This window comes from Amblyomma mixtum, chromosome 2, assembly GCF_055824585.1.
Source record: "Amblyomma mixtum isolate Tamu chromosome 2, ASM5582458v1, whole genome shotgun sequence".
NCBI lineage: Eukaryota > Metazoa > Arthropoda > Arachnida > Ixodida > Ixodidae > Amblyomma > Amblyomma mixtum.
In genome coordinates this window covers 19,381,629-19,397,365 of record NC_143013.1, presented here as the reverse complement: position 1 = coordinate 19,397,365, position 15,737 = coordinate 19,381,629, and the positions used below count along the sequence as shown (strand labels likewise).

The 15,737-nt window shown below is 48.4% G+C and overlaps 2 protein-coding genes across 3 annotated transcripts in view; one reads left to right on the top strand and one right to left on the bottom strand.

Moving 5' to 3' along the window:
* LOC149358582 (endosome/lysosome-associated apoptosis and autophagy regulator family member 2-like) overlaps positions 1–11,576 on the top strand; it is a 71,901-nt gene extending 60,325 nt beyond the window's left edge. Inside the window, exons 11-19 of one of the 2 annotated variants that reach the window (XM_089570698.1) lie at positions 25–246; positions 1,039–1,168; positions 2,124–2,233; positions 3,102–3,178; positions 3,995–4,040; positions 5,123–5,309; positions 5,916–6,127; positions 8,290–8,468; positions 10,020–11,576. In XM_089570698.1, coding sequence (XP_089426824.1) covers positions 25–246; positions 1,039–1,168; positions 2,124–2,233; positions 3,102–3,178; positions 3,995–4,040; positions 5,123–5,309; positions 5,916–6,127; positions 8,290–8,468; positions 10,020–10,042 — 1,186 coding nt within the window. In that variant the 3' untranslated portion in view covers positions 10,043–11,576. Of the gene's footprint in view, positions 1–24; positions 247–1,038; positions 1,169–2,123; positions 2,234–3,101; positions 3,179–3,994; positions 4,041–5,122; positions 5,310–5,915; positions 6,128–8,289; positions 8,474–10,019 lie in introns of both variants that reach the window. The other variant, XM_089570697.1, reaches the window with a different exon arrangement.
* Prp16 (ATP-dependent RNA helicase l(1)G0007) lies at positions 11,564–15,677 on the bottom strand. Its single transcript, XM_089570696.1, has one exon. It carries the CDS (start codon positions 15,552–15,554, stop codon positions 12,015–12,017), a length of 3,540 nt encoding a protein of 1,179 aa, XP_089426822.1. The 5' UTR covers positions 15,555–15,677; the 3' UTR covers positions 11,564–12,014.
* Positions 15,678–15,737: the final 60 nt, after the last annotated feature.

The window sequence follows — 15,737 nt, the reverse complement described above, 5'->3', positions numbered from 1 at the left end:
GCATTACCGCTCTCCTCGGGGCAGGTGCATACCGTGCGGTCCCGGCCAGTACATCGAGGACCGCGAGAACCTGGTGTGCAAGCAGTGCCCGGCCAACACGTACGTGACCGAGCGGCTTCCGTACGGTGTGTCCTCGTGCAAGCCCTGCGGGCCGGGGCTGCGCAGCGAGAACGGACAGGCGTGCTACAGCGACTGCCGCGTCTACCTGCAGCAGGGGGACGAGTTCGACTTCCACACGCTTCCGCCGTGAGTACCCCAACCCCCCTGGCGCGAAGTGCACGGTTTGCGCGTGAACTCGAGGAGGTGTACGTGCGTGCGTGTGCGGGAAAAAGACAGAAAATGCTGCCATCTCACGAGTCACGACCGTCACTACTGAGGGGAAACCGACTTGCCCTTTGCTTTGAGGCAGTTGACATCAGCAATGAAATAAGCGAGAATAAAAACAAAATCTTTGGTGTATGAACCTTGGTGCTCAATTTTTGTTTTGAGGGAAACCTGTTAAAACGCGCTATAAATGCCTAAAATCTATACAATCGATTTTGAGGTGCGGTATATTGAATGCTGGGGTGCGTATTCGAAAATCGACTGGAAACTATGGCTGTTTCCAGCGGCTTTGTGTCAGTGTGCTGTGAAGAAAACCGTTTTGTTTTCGTGATGACGACGAGACATCGACTGGCAAGTCGGATTCATTGGTGTCCAGTGCAAACTGATAAGCAATGTATGCGGACAGAAGCTAGAGGTCTTAAGAGCTGCTTGCCCTACAGTGAAGGCGTGATTGTCCGCAGTGTACTTCGCTTCTCAAGCTATAGTACGAAGCCATTATTATGCAAGCACGAAGGCCGAGGGAGCGAAACCCAGTACCTTATGAACGTGCTGTATTATGAGCAGCGGTGAGAAGTTGTTGAGGTGCTTTGTTGGATGGGCGAGCAAGTTCTCCAAAGATGCATAGAGTGTAGGTCTTAGGCGGTGTCAGGTGTTGGACATCATCATGGGGATGCTAATGCAAGAGGCGACGCTGATTTGTGCGCTCTGTGGCAGGTACCTGGAAGTCCGAGGCCGCAAGCTGTTCACAGCGAGCGGTACTCAGTACTACCACGTGTTCAACATCAGCCTGTGCGGCAACGAAGGAAAACCGGTGGCAGCGTGTGGCAACAACGTCACGTACCACGTGAGTCTTCCCGTTTCCGCTGCATGCCGCCGCCAGCCGTGAACCCGGGTACTGCGTTCAGGCTTTCGTCGCCACGTCCGCATGCAACGAGCTGCTCGCATTCCAGAGGAGTAAAGTCCCAGGCTAGCTGTGAGATCTATTAGCACCTGTACCGAAAGATGGAAAGGGAAATCTGACTGTCTCATTGCTGCCTTCCAAAGACGCTTTCAGTATTTAACTAAACAGTGTATCTGTGAGCTGCGCATAAAAAGGAAACTCAAGATTGCGCAGTGAGGTACACAAGAAAAATTTCTCACTCCTGTTCTGTCTTCCTGCCAGTAGTGCACTCGGACCTGTAGCTCGAAACGCCGCAACCGAGGAGCAAACAATGTACAGACAATTTTGCTCCCATTCAAGATGTAGTCGAAAGGCAATGCGTCTAGCTCTCAATCAAAAGATCCGCTATTCCGTTCCGCGCGCGGGTGCAACGGAATTTTTCTTCTTTTTTATCTCTGCAGAGGCTACGCCGCACAACGGACATCTAGCAGATAAGGTCGAACGGATGGTCCTATAGCTTCGAATCATCTAGAGGTGAACGGAAGGCTCAGCTTAACGGTTCGAAGAGGTTAATGTTTCCAGCATAGCTTCTGGAAACACCGCACGCCCTAAGACATCGGAATGCGTCACGAAGCTGGTTATACAGACGACAGCACGCGTGGTAAATTAAAGCGTCCACTCCTCGTCGAAGCTATAGGAATCAGTCCTGCGCAGTATGACTGTGACTTTCGTGCATGTTCACTGCATCAGCATTTTTTTTCTAGCTATTCGCGAGTCTTGACTTGTTTGACTTGACGAAAGTTGCCAACTTCATTTACATTGGCAGCCTCATGCTGCAAATCGACTCGCTGAGGCCAACCGATAATCATATGTTGCTGGGGACTGATTAACATTCCTGGGCGCTTTTCTGTCACCGCAGATGCAGGATGAGTTCTCGGGCGACAACGTCAGGTCTCAGGTGTGCAGGTCGACGATCGTGCCTTCGCAGCAAGCCGACATTGGCTCACCGCTGGCCATTCAGTCAGTCAGGTGAGTCGCGAGCCGACTGCGCTTTTCCCGTCCGTAGCGTCGTTCCTAACCGCTTTAACGGACATGGATCGTTCACGGAGTTACAGGAAAACTGGTGCTGTCAAGGATGCGAGAACTATGGTAATCATACACAGTCGAAGGTTCAGCGCTGCCTCCGCCCTCCTTCTCCAGCCTTCAGAAGATCACATAAAAAGGGGAGGGAGGGACGAGGGGAAACAAAAACAAAAAATCTAAAAAAAATAAAGAAGCGTATCACCTTCGTGCAGTCTTATCGTCATAACTGCGTAGTGAAAGTCTAGGCACACCCATGATTCCTACAGAGATTCCTCATGGGCGTTGCATAAAAATCGATAGGGCAAAACACCCAGCCTTGCCTTTTTGTTGTCGGGGCCTGGGTTTTGTCTCTGGCATACCCGAAATCCTTGAATTCATTTCGTAACGCTGCGTTCGGTGAGACCCGCTGTGAGTGCAGATTTTCGTTAATCTGTACGAACGGGCTCATTGGCGGAAAGGGGTTTCTGTTTCGGTGCTTATGTAAGTGTTTTAAGGCTGAAGTGACTAATAGTTCCTGCTTATCAATGTCCAGGACAACAATCAACAATTCTGCTTAGCCAGTAGAACCCTGAACGCTGATACCGCAGAGGCCATGTTTACAAAAAGGCACAATGCGGTGTTGAGTAAAGAAGCGAAATAAAAACTTCACAAGAGTCTCATAAGCGAAAAAAATGTTCGGCCACATCGAAAACATAATTAAACTGCGAAAGGCATCACCATCTCTTTCCGTTAACTGGTTATAAAAAGTTATTTTCATTGCGCTGGTACGTCAGGCCTTCGCATGACTCTTTTTTTTCGTTTTGTTTTTGCGAAGTCTGGGCGATGAGCTGATCGGAATCACGACCAGGCCGTCGTACAACGACATCGACGTCCTCAAGGAATTCCTCCCAGGTAAGCAGGCTTTGATTGCGTTATAATCGATGTTACAGATTGCCTTTGTGGCGCGAAGTACGAACTATAGTTCATTCCGAGGCGAATTCCTCGGATAAAACACAGCTCTCCGTGCCGAACAAACTGAGAGGTAATAACGAGACGTCCGATGAGGTCCTCAGGAGATGAGCTCATATAGTTCGAAGGTTTGCTTGTAATTGCTTTGTTTGAAGAAATAACCATCATAGCACCGTAACAGCAAACTTACTTTCGTAGGAAGTGCACTTGAGACCATATACTGCATCACGGCGACAACGCCAGTCTTTTGCCGAACATGTTATCATCGGTAACACTGATATTGCAGTCAACAGATGACATTGATATTACAGCAATTGTCTCGCGGATGGAGGAGCAAGGTTTACATGTTTTTAGGAATGATCAACGCCAATTCCTCGGTCTTACGACTACGCGAAAGCAGTTTAGGCTGTATTTAGCGTTGCGCTTTCCGGGTAGACATGAACTTTAGGATCGCTACTTATCTCGGCTCATGTCTTCGCATGTTACTGTAACCGCCAGGGACACCTATGGGTCATTCGTGGAGGGGTGCACGGTTGTGGGGAGGTCCTGTTGAACTAGGCATTTCTCGGACCTTTTTTGTTGGCAAAACGGGTTCAGCATGGTTTTCCTATGTAAAATTTTTAGCTTATAAAGGGGTGGGGCGGGGGGTAGGAATCTGACCCCCTCCCATAAATCCACGCCTGATCTGATTTGCTGCCCGCTTTGTTGCGCATGGGAGATGGGAGAGCGTAGCATTTTGTTGATCTCTGTACATTGCAGGTCCTGGACAAAAACCGGACGTACATTTCTTCTACTACTCTGCCACGTGAGTATACAGCAGTTCGTCACGTTGTTTTCTCCTAACTTTGTTGTTCCGCCAACCAAAGAACCACGCGATGTTGACGATAAAGCGCCTGTTTTGAATTGCCAGAATATTTGCTCACTAGCATACTTGTTTACACGAGGTTCTGCGAGTCACTGATAGTCCCGCACCTCTTGGCAGGATGCGATATTTTTTGCAAAAGCGCTTGAAAAACAAAAAAAAGGTCATGTATCTAGGTGCTGACGACCAGCTTTTAATAAGAGCGTTGCTAACTTCTGTTACTCGGACGCACTTATTTACTATGCGACTGCAACACAATACTTCCATGATTTTTGTTAAGGATCGGTGCAGCCAGTAGACATTTCCGCCGCGACCAGTGAAAACGCGAAGTCGGACGCAGTCTCTGCGGTGCAGACTCAGTGAAAACATTCCAGGAAAATGCAGGGAGGTATCCCAAGGATTGCTTTGGCATTTGGGAAAAGAAGACGGGGTTCTAAATTAAACATGTGTACTGAATTGTGGGGTTTAAGGTCCTCAAGCGACGCAGGGGGCTATGAGGGACTCCATAATGGAGGGCTCCGGATTAATTTGCACCACCTGTGGTTCTCTAACGTGCGCCGATATCAAGGCGGAAGATACGCAACCGTCTATGTTGGGGCTCGCTCTCGTCGTGAGAAGGGGTGTGAAAAAGGAAACAAGAAGAAAAAAGACCGCCACCGTCTGGAAGACGTTGAAGTAACGAGCGTTAGCTGTCGGAAGCATACTCACATAGTTCCACCTCTATCCACCATACTGGACCGTGGCGTCGTCATTGGCACGCGACAGGTGGTTGTTTCTACAATGCTATTGTAGATGACGCTACAAGTCTCAATGCGAGATGTGCTGCTTTCTAGTTGCTGCCACAGATGGCGCTGTGATAACAGGGTGGTAGCAGACCCCACGAAATCCCGAAGCTTGATGAGTAAGAGCTAACGCTCTTAAAAGTAGGAAATGTAGGGAGTAGCAAATTTGCACGACCGCGTGCTTGGGTCCCTCCTGCATGCATTCTTTCGCAACGTTTAAAAGGCACGTTGCAAAATGCGCAGGCCCACGCAGGCGTGCCAGAAGGGTCGCGCCACCACCATCACGATGCGCTGCGACAAGAACGCGGGCGCCAACGGCAGCGTGGCGCTGCCCACTTCGTGCCCCGATGGCACCTGTGACGGCTGCTCTTTCCACTTCCTCTGGAGGACGGCGCTCGCTTGCCGCATCTGCAAGCAGGACGACTACCAGGTATAGTTCAGTTCAACTTCGTACGCCAATTTTTCTACGCGCCACAAATAACTCGTTTTAAAATTTCCCCAGGAGTGGACGATAACCATTGCAAAAGATAAACTGCTGTATTGTTCTGTTCTAAACAACAACGCAGCATTGTGCTCCATGAATTCATGTCTGCGAAGCGGACACTAACACTTGCTTTGGACCTGCCCCTCTTTGCATGATGTCCGGTAGAAACACCTGTTTTGGTTGCGGACCACCCCCAGGACGTCCACCGGCTGTAGAATGGATTTTTGGGTCGCACTACCGGATGTTACTGGACTTCCTTCGAGAGTCCAGTGTGTATCTTTATTTGTGAACAACACTTCACAACAGAAGCTACATTATCACAATAAACAGAAAAAACTCCGCATGGCTAATTGAATCAGGCCATTGTAATTTCATCCAATAATCACATCCGTAAAAAGGCACCAATAAACAGTGATATGCGGTTAGAAATGCGTACAAGCACATTCGATGCATGCCCCAACAGGTAGGATACGGAAAGATGTTCGTCTCACGTAGCTCGATCGTGTTGCACCGGAACCTAAAGAACCGGACTGCTCTTTTCCCCTCTTCCAGGTGGTGAAAGGCGAATGCGTGGGCGGCATTCAGAAGCTCCACTACATCTCGCCCCAAGGGTGCATTCCTCGGGGAAGCGCCGCAGACACAATGACCCGGACGCAGCCTTGCTCGGTGATCCCTCGCCAGCTGCAGATCATCATCGCCATCGGAGTCGGCCTGGGCGTACTCCTCTTCGGGCTGCTCGTCTACTTCTGGAAGAAGAACAGAAGGTATACTATATGCGCCCCACAACGCGACGTTAATTCTTTGCTACAGCTCAGCAAACGCGGCGCCTGCCAAAATTTCTGTTTAGGAGGGAAGCGAAAAACTAGAAACCGGGGGGAAAGAAAAAAATGGTAGGGTTATGACGTAGTTAAATCGAATGGGACGTGCGAAAGCACTAGAATTATACGATGCAAATGGTTAGTCAAACTTTATTCACGCTCGTTTCGCACTACGTTGCCGCATTGTTCGCAAACACCGTCCTTTCCCTCGCGTTTTTTCTCCGTTTTTCTTTTCTTTGCTACATCTGCGTGTCGTTTGAGCGCGGTGCCTGAAAAGCTGGTTTGTCACGAGGCGCGGCGTGATTCCGGCGCCGATGGCTCTCGCGTGTCGGGAGCGGGGACGGCGGAGCACGCCGGCGACTCTAGGCGAAGAGTCCGTTTCCTTGGGCAACCAAGGTGGGGGTGGGCAGACCGAGAAAGGGAGTATGTGGGAAGAGGCATCTCTTCGGCGGTTCTATCTGCGACGGCGCGAGCCTCTTCACACCCTTCTCTAGCGGCGTTGCGTGACCGCGGCGCAGGAGCGCTATCAGCGCGCGGGGATGGGGGGGCGCTAGTTCTGCGCATTGATGGAGCAGCTGCTCGAGGCCTCCGTCGCGTCAGAGGTTGAGGCTTCCTCGATACCTCGGGTTTTTTAGCTTTGCTAGTGAAGTAGCGCTTTCGCGCTAAAAAAAAAAATGCGACTCCTGCGAAGGTCTCGTCATGCTAAGTAGCTTCATGCCGCACGCTCTGGGCCAGATTATATTTGGTCAGTGTGCCCGTCCTTTTTGACGATGCTTGAGGGTTAATGAAAAAAAAAAAATGATCGATGGCTGGGCTGCCAAGGCGCTGATCTTTCATGCAACACACCAAACAAATCTGTGAGATTCTTTTGCAACTAGCAGACTAGAATGGAACGACGGAATAAGATAACAATAAAGTAGAATATTCTTTCTGGCAAGAGCTCGGCCAGATAACTGCAAGACTGCATGGATGCTAACTTTAAGAGCTGCTGAAAAAAAAAGGCGCGTGCACCGAGGTACTTGGCGGCGCGATGCGTGTAGCGCTATCTCTGTACTTTGGCAAGCTCGCGGGTAAGTCTGCTTCTGGCCGGTAGATGCCGCAAACATGCTTCCTCTGCTCAACTGTTATCGTGACACACGCAGGTTTTCATCCATACATATTTTGGTGCGGAAGCACTATTCCAGACGTACCAACCCCGAGCAAGAATCTTGTCTTGTGACCACGTGGCATCATCACAACCTTCCCACCGGATTTTGAGCAAATTGACCACCGTGACAGGTGGCAATTAATGATTGATCATGAGAGGTTTTAACATGGGTCACACAATTCCTACTGGTGGCTGCGGTAAAAACAGCCACCGGCCAGTGCAGCGCCACTGCGTTGGTAGTGGTATGAGGACTCCGTGATCTCGTATGAAAATTAAGTAGAGAATGACCAATTCTACATATATGGGCATTAACCCACTAAAGCCCTTAAGGCGACGCTTAAATGAACCCCTGCTTTCGCACGTGTACACAGCTGAACTACGTTAAACCCCTGCCACTTTTTTTTTTTTGTTCCGCGTGTGCAGTATCATGCACAGGGCATCACAGTGGCAAAACATCTGTGTGAACAACTCGAGGCGGCGGGCAACCATTTACCATGAAACTGAGGCGCTATGCACATTCATTCCCGGTTTTACCCGCCCACCTCCTTGAGCACGATCACCTGCTTTGTTTTTAGGTCCCAATTCAGGTGCGGTTGAAGGGAGCTTTACTGAGCTTTCTTAAGCCCAATAAAGTCCACGCAATCTTTGGTCTTAGTGAAAATCTATTGTTTCGATCTTTGTAGCAATGTTGATGATTGTTTGGCAGGTAAAGGTGCTTTTGTTGCCGAAAGAAATGGATTTAAAAATTGATATTTGAAAATACTTTTCGACATTTTGCTAATGGCTCCACTCTCAGTGATAGTAGAGTCTAACTAGTTACCTAGATATCGATGCAAGCCTTCTTCAGTTCTTCCTGTCCCTTTAAGGGCACATGCAGTGCAATCCTGCACTGCCGTTTGAATCAATTTGTGCCGTGAATGGCCCGCTACATTGAGATGCGCTCGCTTGTGGGGCTGTGCAGGCTGGAGTACAAGTACATGAAGCTGGTGCAGTCTAGCTCGGGCAAGGATGGCGAGCTGCCAGCTGCCGAGAGCTGCGCCATCGAGGAAGATGAGGAGGACCACTTCGAGAATGGCGGCTACGACGCCAAGGACTCCAAGGGGCTGCTGCAGAAGTTCCGCACCGTCCGCATCGGAAGCGGTAAGGTGAGTTTGGTGTTCGGGAGGACAGGCATTCTCGTTCTTTTCTCGCGTTTTCCGCCGCAATTATAGCATATGCTCCCTGCATGTACTGTATTAACGTGGATTTAGAGGAAGAGTGAACCACCCGTGTGACTGGTCTAGATAGCTGGATTATCTTTCAGTAATGTCAAATACGCAGACTATACTGAAAACAGAACTTAGCTGAATGTAGTGGACGCTTCAAGGTTTTTTGAGTTATATCAGTCTGCAAAAAAAAGTAAACATTCAGAGCATAATGAAACAAAAATTGTGGCTTGGTGGGATTTACGTATAGGGGTGTTTTCAGTAATAGGATGCAAAGCACAAAGGTAATAATAACGCCAGGTGGCCTGCATAGTTTCGGTTTCTGTCTTGGTGCATGGTCTCTGCACTGTCTGTACACTTGAGCTAGTTTCGAGTAAACTCAGCAGATGAGACCCACTTAGTTTTGCGAAAAACAAATGCCAGCTTACAGCTGTGTTCAGATTGCAAACTCATGTACATTATTCACCACAGTGAGGCTTGTAACAAGGAAGCTTTCGAAAATGTATGCTACTCCATGTTCTGCACAATGCGCGGCGTCTTCGAGGCTGAAACACATTTCCTTGATGGTTCGACTCCTATTTATACCTAGCTTGAGGTTCGCTGCTCTGCATCATCGTTTTTTTCGTCTCCACTGCATGTCTGTGGCCACAGCAGTATTAGTGTAAATATAAAATCTAGTTAAATATTGCTAAGATGTAACTGCTTCCTGTTAGGTTTTTTCAAGCTTTGCTTGGAGCTATGTTGTGTTTACACTTATATACTCACTTGCATTGAGGTGTGAGAGCCATTGAGCAAAGTCAAGTAAATCTTGAAGACACAGTGTACAGGAGCATGATACACATATCAAGCCAAGTATTAGCATATGTGCTTGCTTGCTCTTGAAAATTTCCAAAGTGCGTATCTGCAAAAGTAATTTTTCAGTGTTGATATTCTAGAAGCTACAGTTATTTGAAAATGGACAGTGGAAATACTTTAGATCACTTATCAATACTTTAAAATAAAAGAATGCAGGACAAGGTCAACTCGAGGTCCATGAGAGAGGCCTCTGTCCTGCAGTGGACATAGTTAGGCTTATGATGATGATGAACATAATGCAGGGAAGTCTGCGCACCATATGCACTGCACAGAGTTTATGAAGGTTGTCGCATTTTCTTTGAAACCATATCTAGCAGCAATTAAGGACTGCTTCTGCTTGGTATGAGCAACAGGCTTCTGAAGTGTTTTTTTCATGAGCTGGCACGTATGTGTAACCTGACTATTAACTAAAACATATGAATCTGAACTTGAAGTGCGTAGCAATAAAAATAAATGTTCAGATTAATCTGTACAGGACACTGCTACACTTGACCTGCAGGAAATATTTTAGTACATAAAACCGTACTCCCCACTGTAAGCATGTCGGGTGTAAATGTATGTGCAATGCTACGCTTAACATCGAAGGTTTGTTTTTCGGTGCTCAGTGTATGCTAAAACTACTGATTTCCAGAGTGGAGAGGGACACCACTTTGAAACCATCCACCTGACCAAAGGCGAGATGGTGTCGTGAAGGGGCCTCCGTCGGCCGTGCCATCTGCTTCGAGTCGACGACCACAGCAACAAAGGCCAAGACACCGCTGGAGCTTCGGGGAGTGAGGGCAGCCGCAAACAGCTCTTGCACACCATTAATTCCAACACACACCATTCATGTAATCGGTGTACAAATGCAAGGCAGAAACATTCCAGCGTATTTTTAGTATACTCGGTCCTATTTCTGAAGACTGCGTGTGTGTGTGTGTCCAAGTGCCCCGTAATATCTAGTCTCATGAAGGCAAAAAGGCAGAGGTGTACATTTGCAGAAGCAAAGCCGAGGATTAGGAGCTGCGGTATTGTAAATGTGACTGCAAAGTGACCAGGGCAGCGGTGTTTGTGGGGTCATCATGTTACACGCACTGTTTTGTACAGGTGGGCAGAAATATATCATGTTTTCTTTTTTAAATGCGGTTGAGTGTGTTGTCAGTCATGCTATGCTCTGTTGTGTGTATCCATGGTGTTTTCAAGTGCTGCCACTTTTTCAAACAATGTACCACGCGCGGCTGACGCGACCGTGATGACTTAACTGTGTAGTCACTATTGAAAGAAGAAAGAAAAAAAAAAGCTTCTGCCGTACTTACTAAAGTGCCTGTTGTTCTCTCAAACTGTTTGCTGGCATGACTGTTTCGTAGCACCAAAGATATATTATTCATGCATCCGTGCTTGCTGTTGTTTTTTCAGCAGTTTTGCAAGTTGAGAAAACAAAGATGCTATGTGGCTGAGTACTGCTTGTAATTTTAATGTAACCTCCATACACTGAGAAAACAAGGAGACTCGCATTATTTTCGTATGTGCCAGCTCTATTTGTGATAGCAAGACAAAAAACCCATGTGTGTTGTGCCTTCGCAATGGGGTTGGAATGCACACACTTCTCTTTGTTTGCAGGCATATCTGAACAGCCTTGATGAGTGGGCTGCATTCCATGTGATCATTACGTGTGCACCTTTTTGACTCTGCAGAGGTGTAAAGTGCGAGAAAGGTGACAGTTCCTCACATGGGAGTATTACGAGCATATGAGCATGAACCATGTGATGTCATTGCACAAGAGAGCAAAGGTCGCATTCCATATTAGAGCGATTCGATGACACAACAGTGAATGTTTGTGCGAGTGTGATGATGGGATCAAAGGTAATTAGGCACTTGAATCTTTGTAAATATGCTTAGCTTTGTGGCACAGCACATTTAATCCAATTGTAAACAAGTTATCACTGTACACTGTGAGAGCTGGATTCTTGGCTTTGCGTGTCTTTGCTTAGACCTGTCAAACTTCCTCATTGATGCAGTGTTACTGACCTGTTCTTAGATTGAGGGTAAACATTAGATTCACATAGCTTCCAATTCATTTACATTTTTGCGTGACATATGCAAACAGGCCAGCAAAGAAACTCGATATGTGCAGCTCTGTGGTGTGGTATTATGTTGTAGCAAAGCTATTAATAAAGATTACAATAAATGCACATGTATTTGAAACCAACTTCTTGCTTTTATTTCATGCTTTGCAGCATGACATCAGTGTTACATCTTATCTGCACGAGGTCAGAGTAGTTAATAGGTGGTTTCACCATCACGAAATATATACAGATCAAAATTGACATTTCATATACACAAATATGGTGTGTTTCTTTTTGATTACATTTACAGTGACAACATTACAAAGCAAACTACACTATTATGGCACAGGTTCACTGTGGGCTAAGCATCAAAGATTAATCTAAATTGCTGATAAGCCATTCGTCAAATGCTGTGCTCATTAAACGCCATGCTTGTCACTTGGGAGCTCTGCGGATGGGCCAATTAAGTTCCGCAGACAGTGAATGTTGGTACATGATTGCATCAATGTTGGACACAGCATGCACACAACCGCACCATGACAACAACAATCTTGGTGACACATCTGTGATCAGCGGGCAACTCAGAGCCCAAACCTGGCAGGTGTCCGTCTCGGAGTGGCTGGGGCACCCTCTGGCTGGTAGCCGGGTGTGACAATGCGTGCCACCCGCATAGAGGCTGCCGCCTGTTTCTCCTCGTGTTCATCCTTCCTGCGCCTAAGCTGCTGTTCGGCCAAGGACATCTCCTGTTCCATTTGCGACTGGTGGTCTCTCTGCACCCTGTGCCGAGACCGGCCAGACTCGCGGACGCTGTAAAACATGGGGCCCAGCTCAGCCAGCCAGTGACCATCCACAGCAGTGACACACTGCATGTACTCCTTTGTGGTCATGATGAGCTCATGGTAGACGACATAGTCTGGTGTGTAGCCCATGCCAAAGAGAGCACTGGTGGGGTGGAGGTGGCATGGCATCCCTGTGCGGCAATTTATGTACTCCCCAATTCCTTTCAGTCGTGCTGCCTGCAGGAAAAAAGCAGAGCAGATGCACTTGCGGATGACGTCCCATTCAGTGCCACACGAGACAAGCTTCATCTTCTGCTGAGCCATGATGTCCTTGAGTTGCTGCCGCACTTCACGCACTTTACGCATTGACTTGACATGGATGAAGTGCTCGTTGCACCAAGCTGAAGAGTAGTGGTTGAGCTTCCACTGGAGAAACACATTAAGGTAGGTTAAGTGGTCACTCTCCGGCACCTGGAACTTCTCTCGCGCAGCGTCGCTGTCTTCTTCCCGGCCCTTGGGCCGGTAGAAGATGCTGGGCACAGACAGCATGGAAACAATGGTGAGGATCTCGTCACTGCAGCCCATATCACAGGATACAATCACCATTTTAGACAGGGGAGGGTCAAGGGGAAATTCAACCATGTGCCGTCCTAGTGGTGTCAAAGTTCCCACGTTATCCAAAGCGCCAAGAATCCAAAGCTGGTACATAGAGTTTAATATGTTGTCTTGAGGCGGAGGGTCCATGAAATGGAACTGGAGCAAGTCCTGGACACCTAGAGACTTGAGTAGAAGGACAACGTTAGCGAGATTCGTCCTCTGGATCTCCGGTACAGTAGTTTTAAGCAGCTCATTTTTGTACTGGTGATCTGTGTACAACCTGAAACACGTTCCAGGCCCTGTTCGGCCAGCTCGTCCGGACCTTTGGTTTGCATTTGCTTGGCTGACGGGATATATCTGAAGCGCGTCCATACCAATGCGAGGGTTGTACACCTTTAGTTTGCAATAGCCACTGTCAACAACAAAGCTGATTCCATCAACAGTGAGAGAAGTCTCTGCAATGTTAGTAGCCACCACACACTTCCGCACTCCATCTGGAGCTTTCTGAAAAATCTTAGCCTGAAGGTCACTCGGCAACTGGGAGTAAATGGGTAAAATGGCCAATGGAGGTGCATTGTCGATTTCACCCAGTCTTTCAGCGATGAGCTCACAAGTCACTTCAATATCTTCTTGACCAGGCATGAAAACCAGAATATCTCCGATGTTGGGCTGCAAATGAATCTGGAGAGTTTGCTTGACGGCAGCATCCACATAGTCCTCAACAGGGTTCTTGCTGAAGAAGAGCTCGACAGGAAATGTCCGGCCGGGAATGGTAAACACAGGGACGCTTCCAAAAAAAGAAGCAAATTTTGTAGCATCCATGGTTGCAGAGGTGACAATCAGTTTCAAGTCTTGTCTTCGTGCCACTACCTCACGAAGCAGACCAAACAGCACCTCAGTGCTAAGAGACCTCTCGTGGGCTTCATCCATGATCACAGCACTGTATTGGTCCAGGTCGGGCTCCCTCAAGGACTCTCTCAATAGGATACCATCAGTCATGTATTTAATCAACGTTTTTTCACATGTGCAGTCTTCAAACCGGATAGCATAACCAACTTCTTCCCCCAGTTTGCACCCCATCTCATCTGACACACGCTTTGCCACCGACATCGCTGCCACTCTTCGAGGCTGTGTGCAGCCAATCATGCCATATTTGGTGTAGCCATCCTCATGCAGGTACTGGGTCAGCTGTGTAGTTTTTCCAGAGCCTGTCTCACCAACAATGATGACAATGCTGTTCTCCCTGATGATACGTAAGAGCTCCTGCCGTGCTGCAAACACTGGCAGATACTGCCTCTGTTGCAGCAGTGTCTTTTTCCTAGAAAATTCACTAGTTCCCTGGCTGTCGGCATCCTTGATGTGATCAGCAAAGCGCTGCTCAGTCTTGTAATCAGCATCGTCATTATCGTCGCGCTCATCCTCTTTCTGTTTCACTCCCAAAATGTTGCCCAGTTTTGTGCCTGCTAGCTCCCACTCCTTCTTCTGAGCTTTCCTGCGCTCCTTCTGCTCCCTGTAAAAGCGAACAACAGCACTGCCCTTTCGAGAAACAATGGCCATGTCGGACGTTGGGTCCTTCACAGGAAGCACCGGTTCAGGCTGCTTGGTGAACACGATACGGCCATCGAGAAATGGGGGCACAATGTTGTGAACAAGGACGTGGACCCTTGCCTCGTTATTCTCATCAAAGTCCTCATCTACATCAACCCTCAGCACGACACCACTAGTCAGCATTCGATTAGTCTCCCATTTCTCGTTATCCTTGTTGATCTGCCTCTGCTGAGCTGACACCTTCTTGATTTTCTTCTGTTCCAGCGCTGCTTCCTTCTTCTTTGTGTACTCTTCCGGTATGCTTGCGAATGGGTTGTGTGCGTCGTCATAGCCTTCATCCAGGCTATACCATTCACGGTCCAGCCTCTGCTGCTCGACCTCCCATTCTTTCTTCTGGTCATTATCGTCTCCCCACGGAATCTTCTCGTCCTTGGAGTGTTTGCTACCAGGGGTGGCGTACGTCTTACGTCTGTCGGCAGCCCAAGAATTGTATTTGTGCGCCGGTGTGACACGCGGCGTGTCTGTAGGACGGCGGCTGCGTCGGTCCGTGCCTCGCCTGTCGGAACTGTCCCGCGGCGACGGCGTAGGCACGTCCCAGGATGAGCGCCGAGACGGCGTGTCCTCGTCTTCTTCCCAGTTTGAACGAGACGGAGTGTCCTTTGGTCGAATATTTGGTGTAGGTGGGTCCTTGAATCGCGACGGAGTCTCGCTCCATTCTCTCCGAGAACGGTGCGATGATGAGCGGCCAGAGTCGTACCTGTCGTCGCGTCGATCCCTGTTGCGATCGCGATCACGGTCACGAGAGGATGGTGACTGAGGCGGCTTTCTAGCGTCCTTCGAGGAAGCGTAAACGCCACGACTATGGTGCTCCCGGTGATCGCGAATGCGCTCGGCGTACTTTGCGTCCACTCCACCGGTATGTGTCGGAGTCTCTATGCGAGGTTTCCGATACTGTCTAGCGTGTGACTCAGAGCTTTCGCGGTCCAACTCATCAGTGCGGTCCCCTTCCTTGCGTAGTTTCTTACTGTCCTCTTGTTCGCTTTTTTGTTTCCTCTTGGCAGCGGCAAGAACGTCGAGACCAAGCACTGACTTTCTCTGGACAGGTGCCTTGAATTCATGAACGGACTTCTTTTTTATTAGACCTCCTACTTCCTCTTCAATGCCTTCCAGGCGATGTATTGATTCGAAGTCACTCATGATGAACTACGTTTCACGAACTTCTAGTGCACATTCTTACATCTTATGGAAGCGGTAGTTGTAAGCAACGCTAACAACGTTGAATACGCACACAAACAAGCATCCTCCATGCAAACAAGATAGTACTGCGGCTGCGGTAGAAACTGTGGCTGGCACGCAGATGGATATTCCACTGATCTCCAC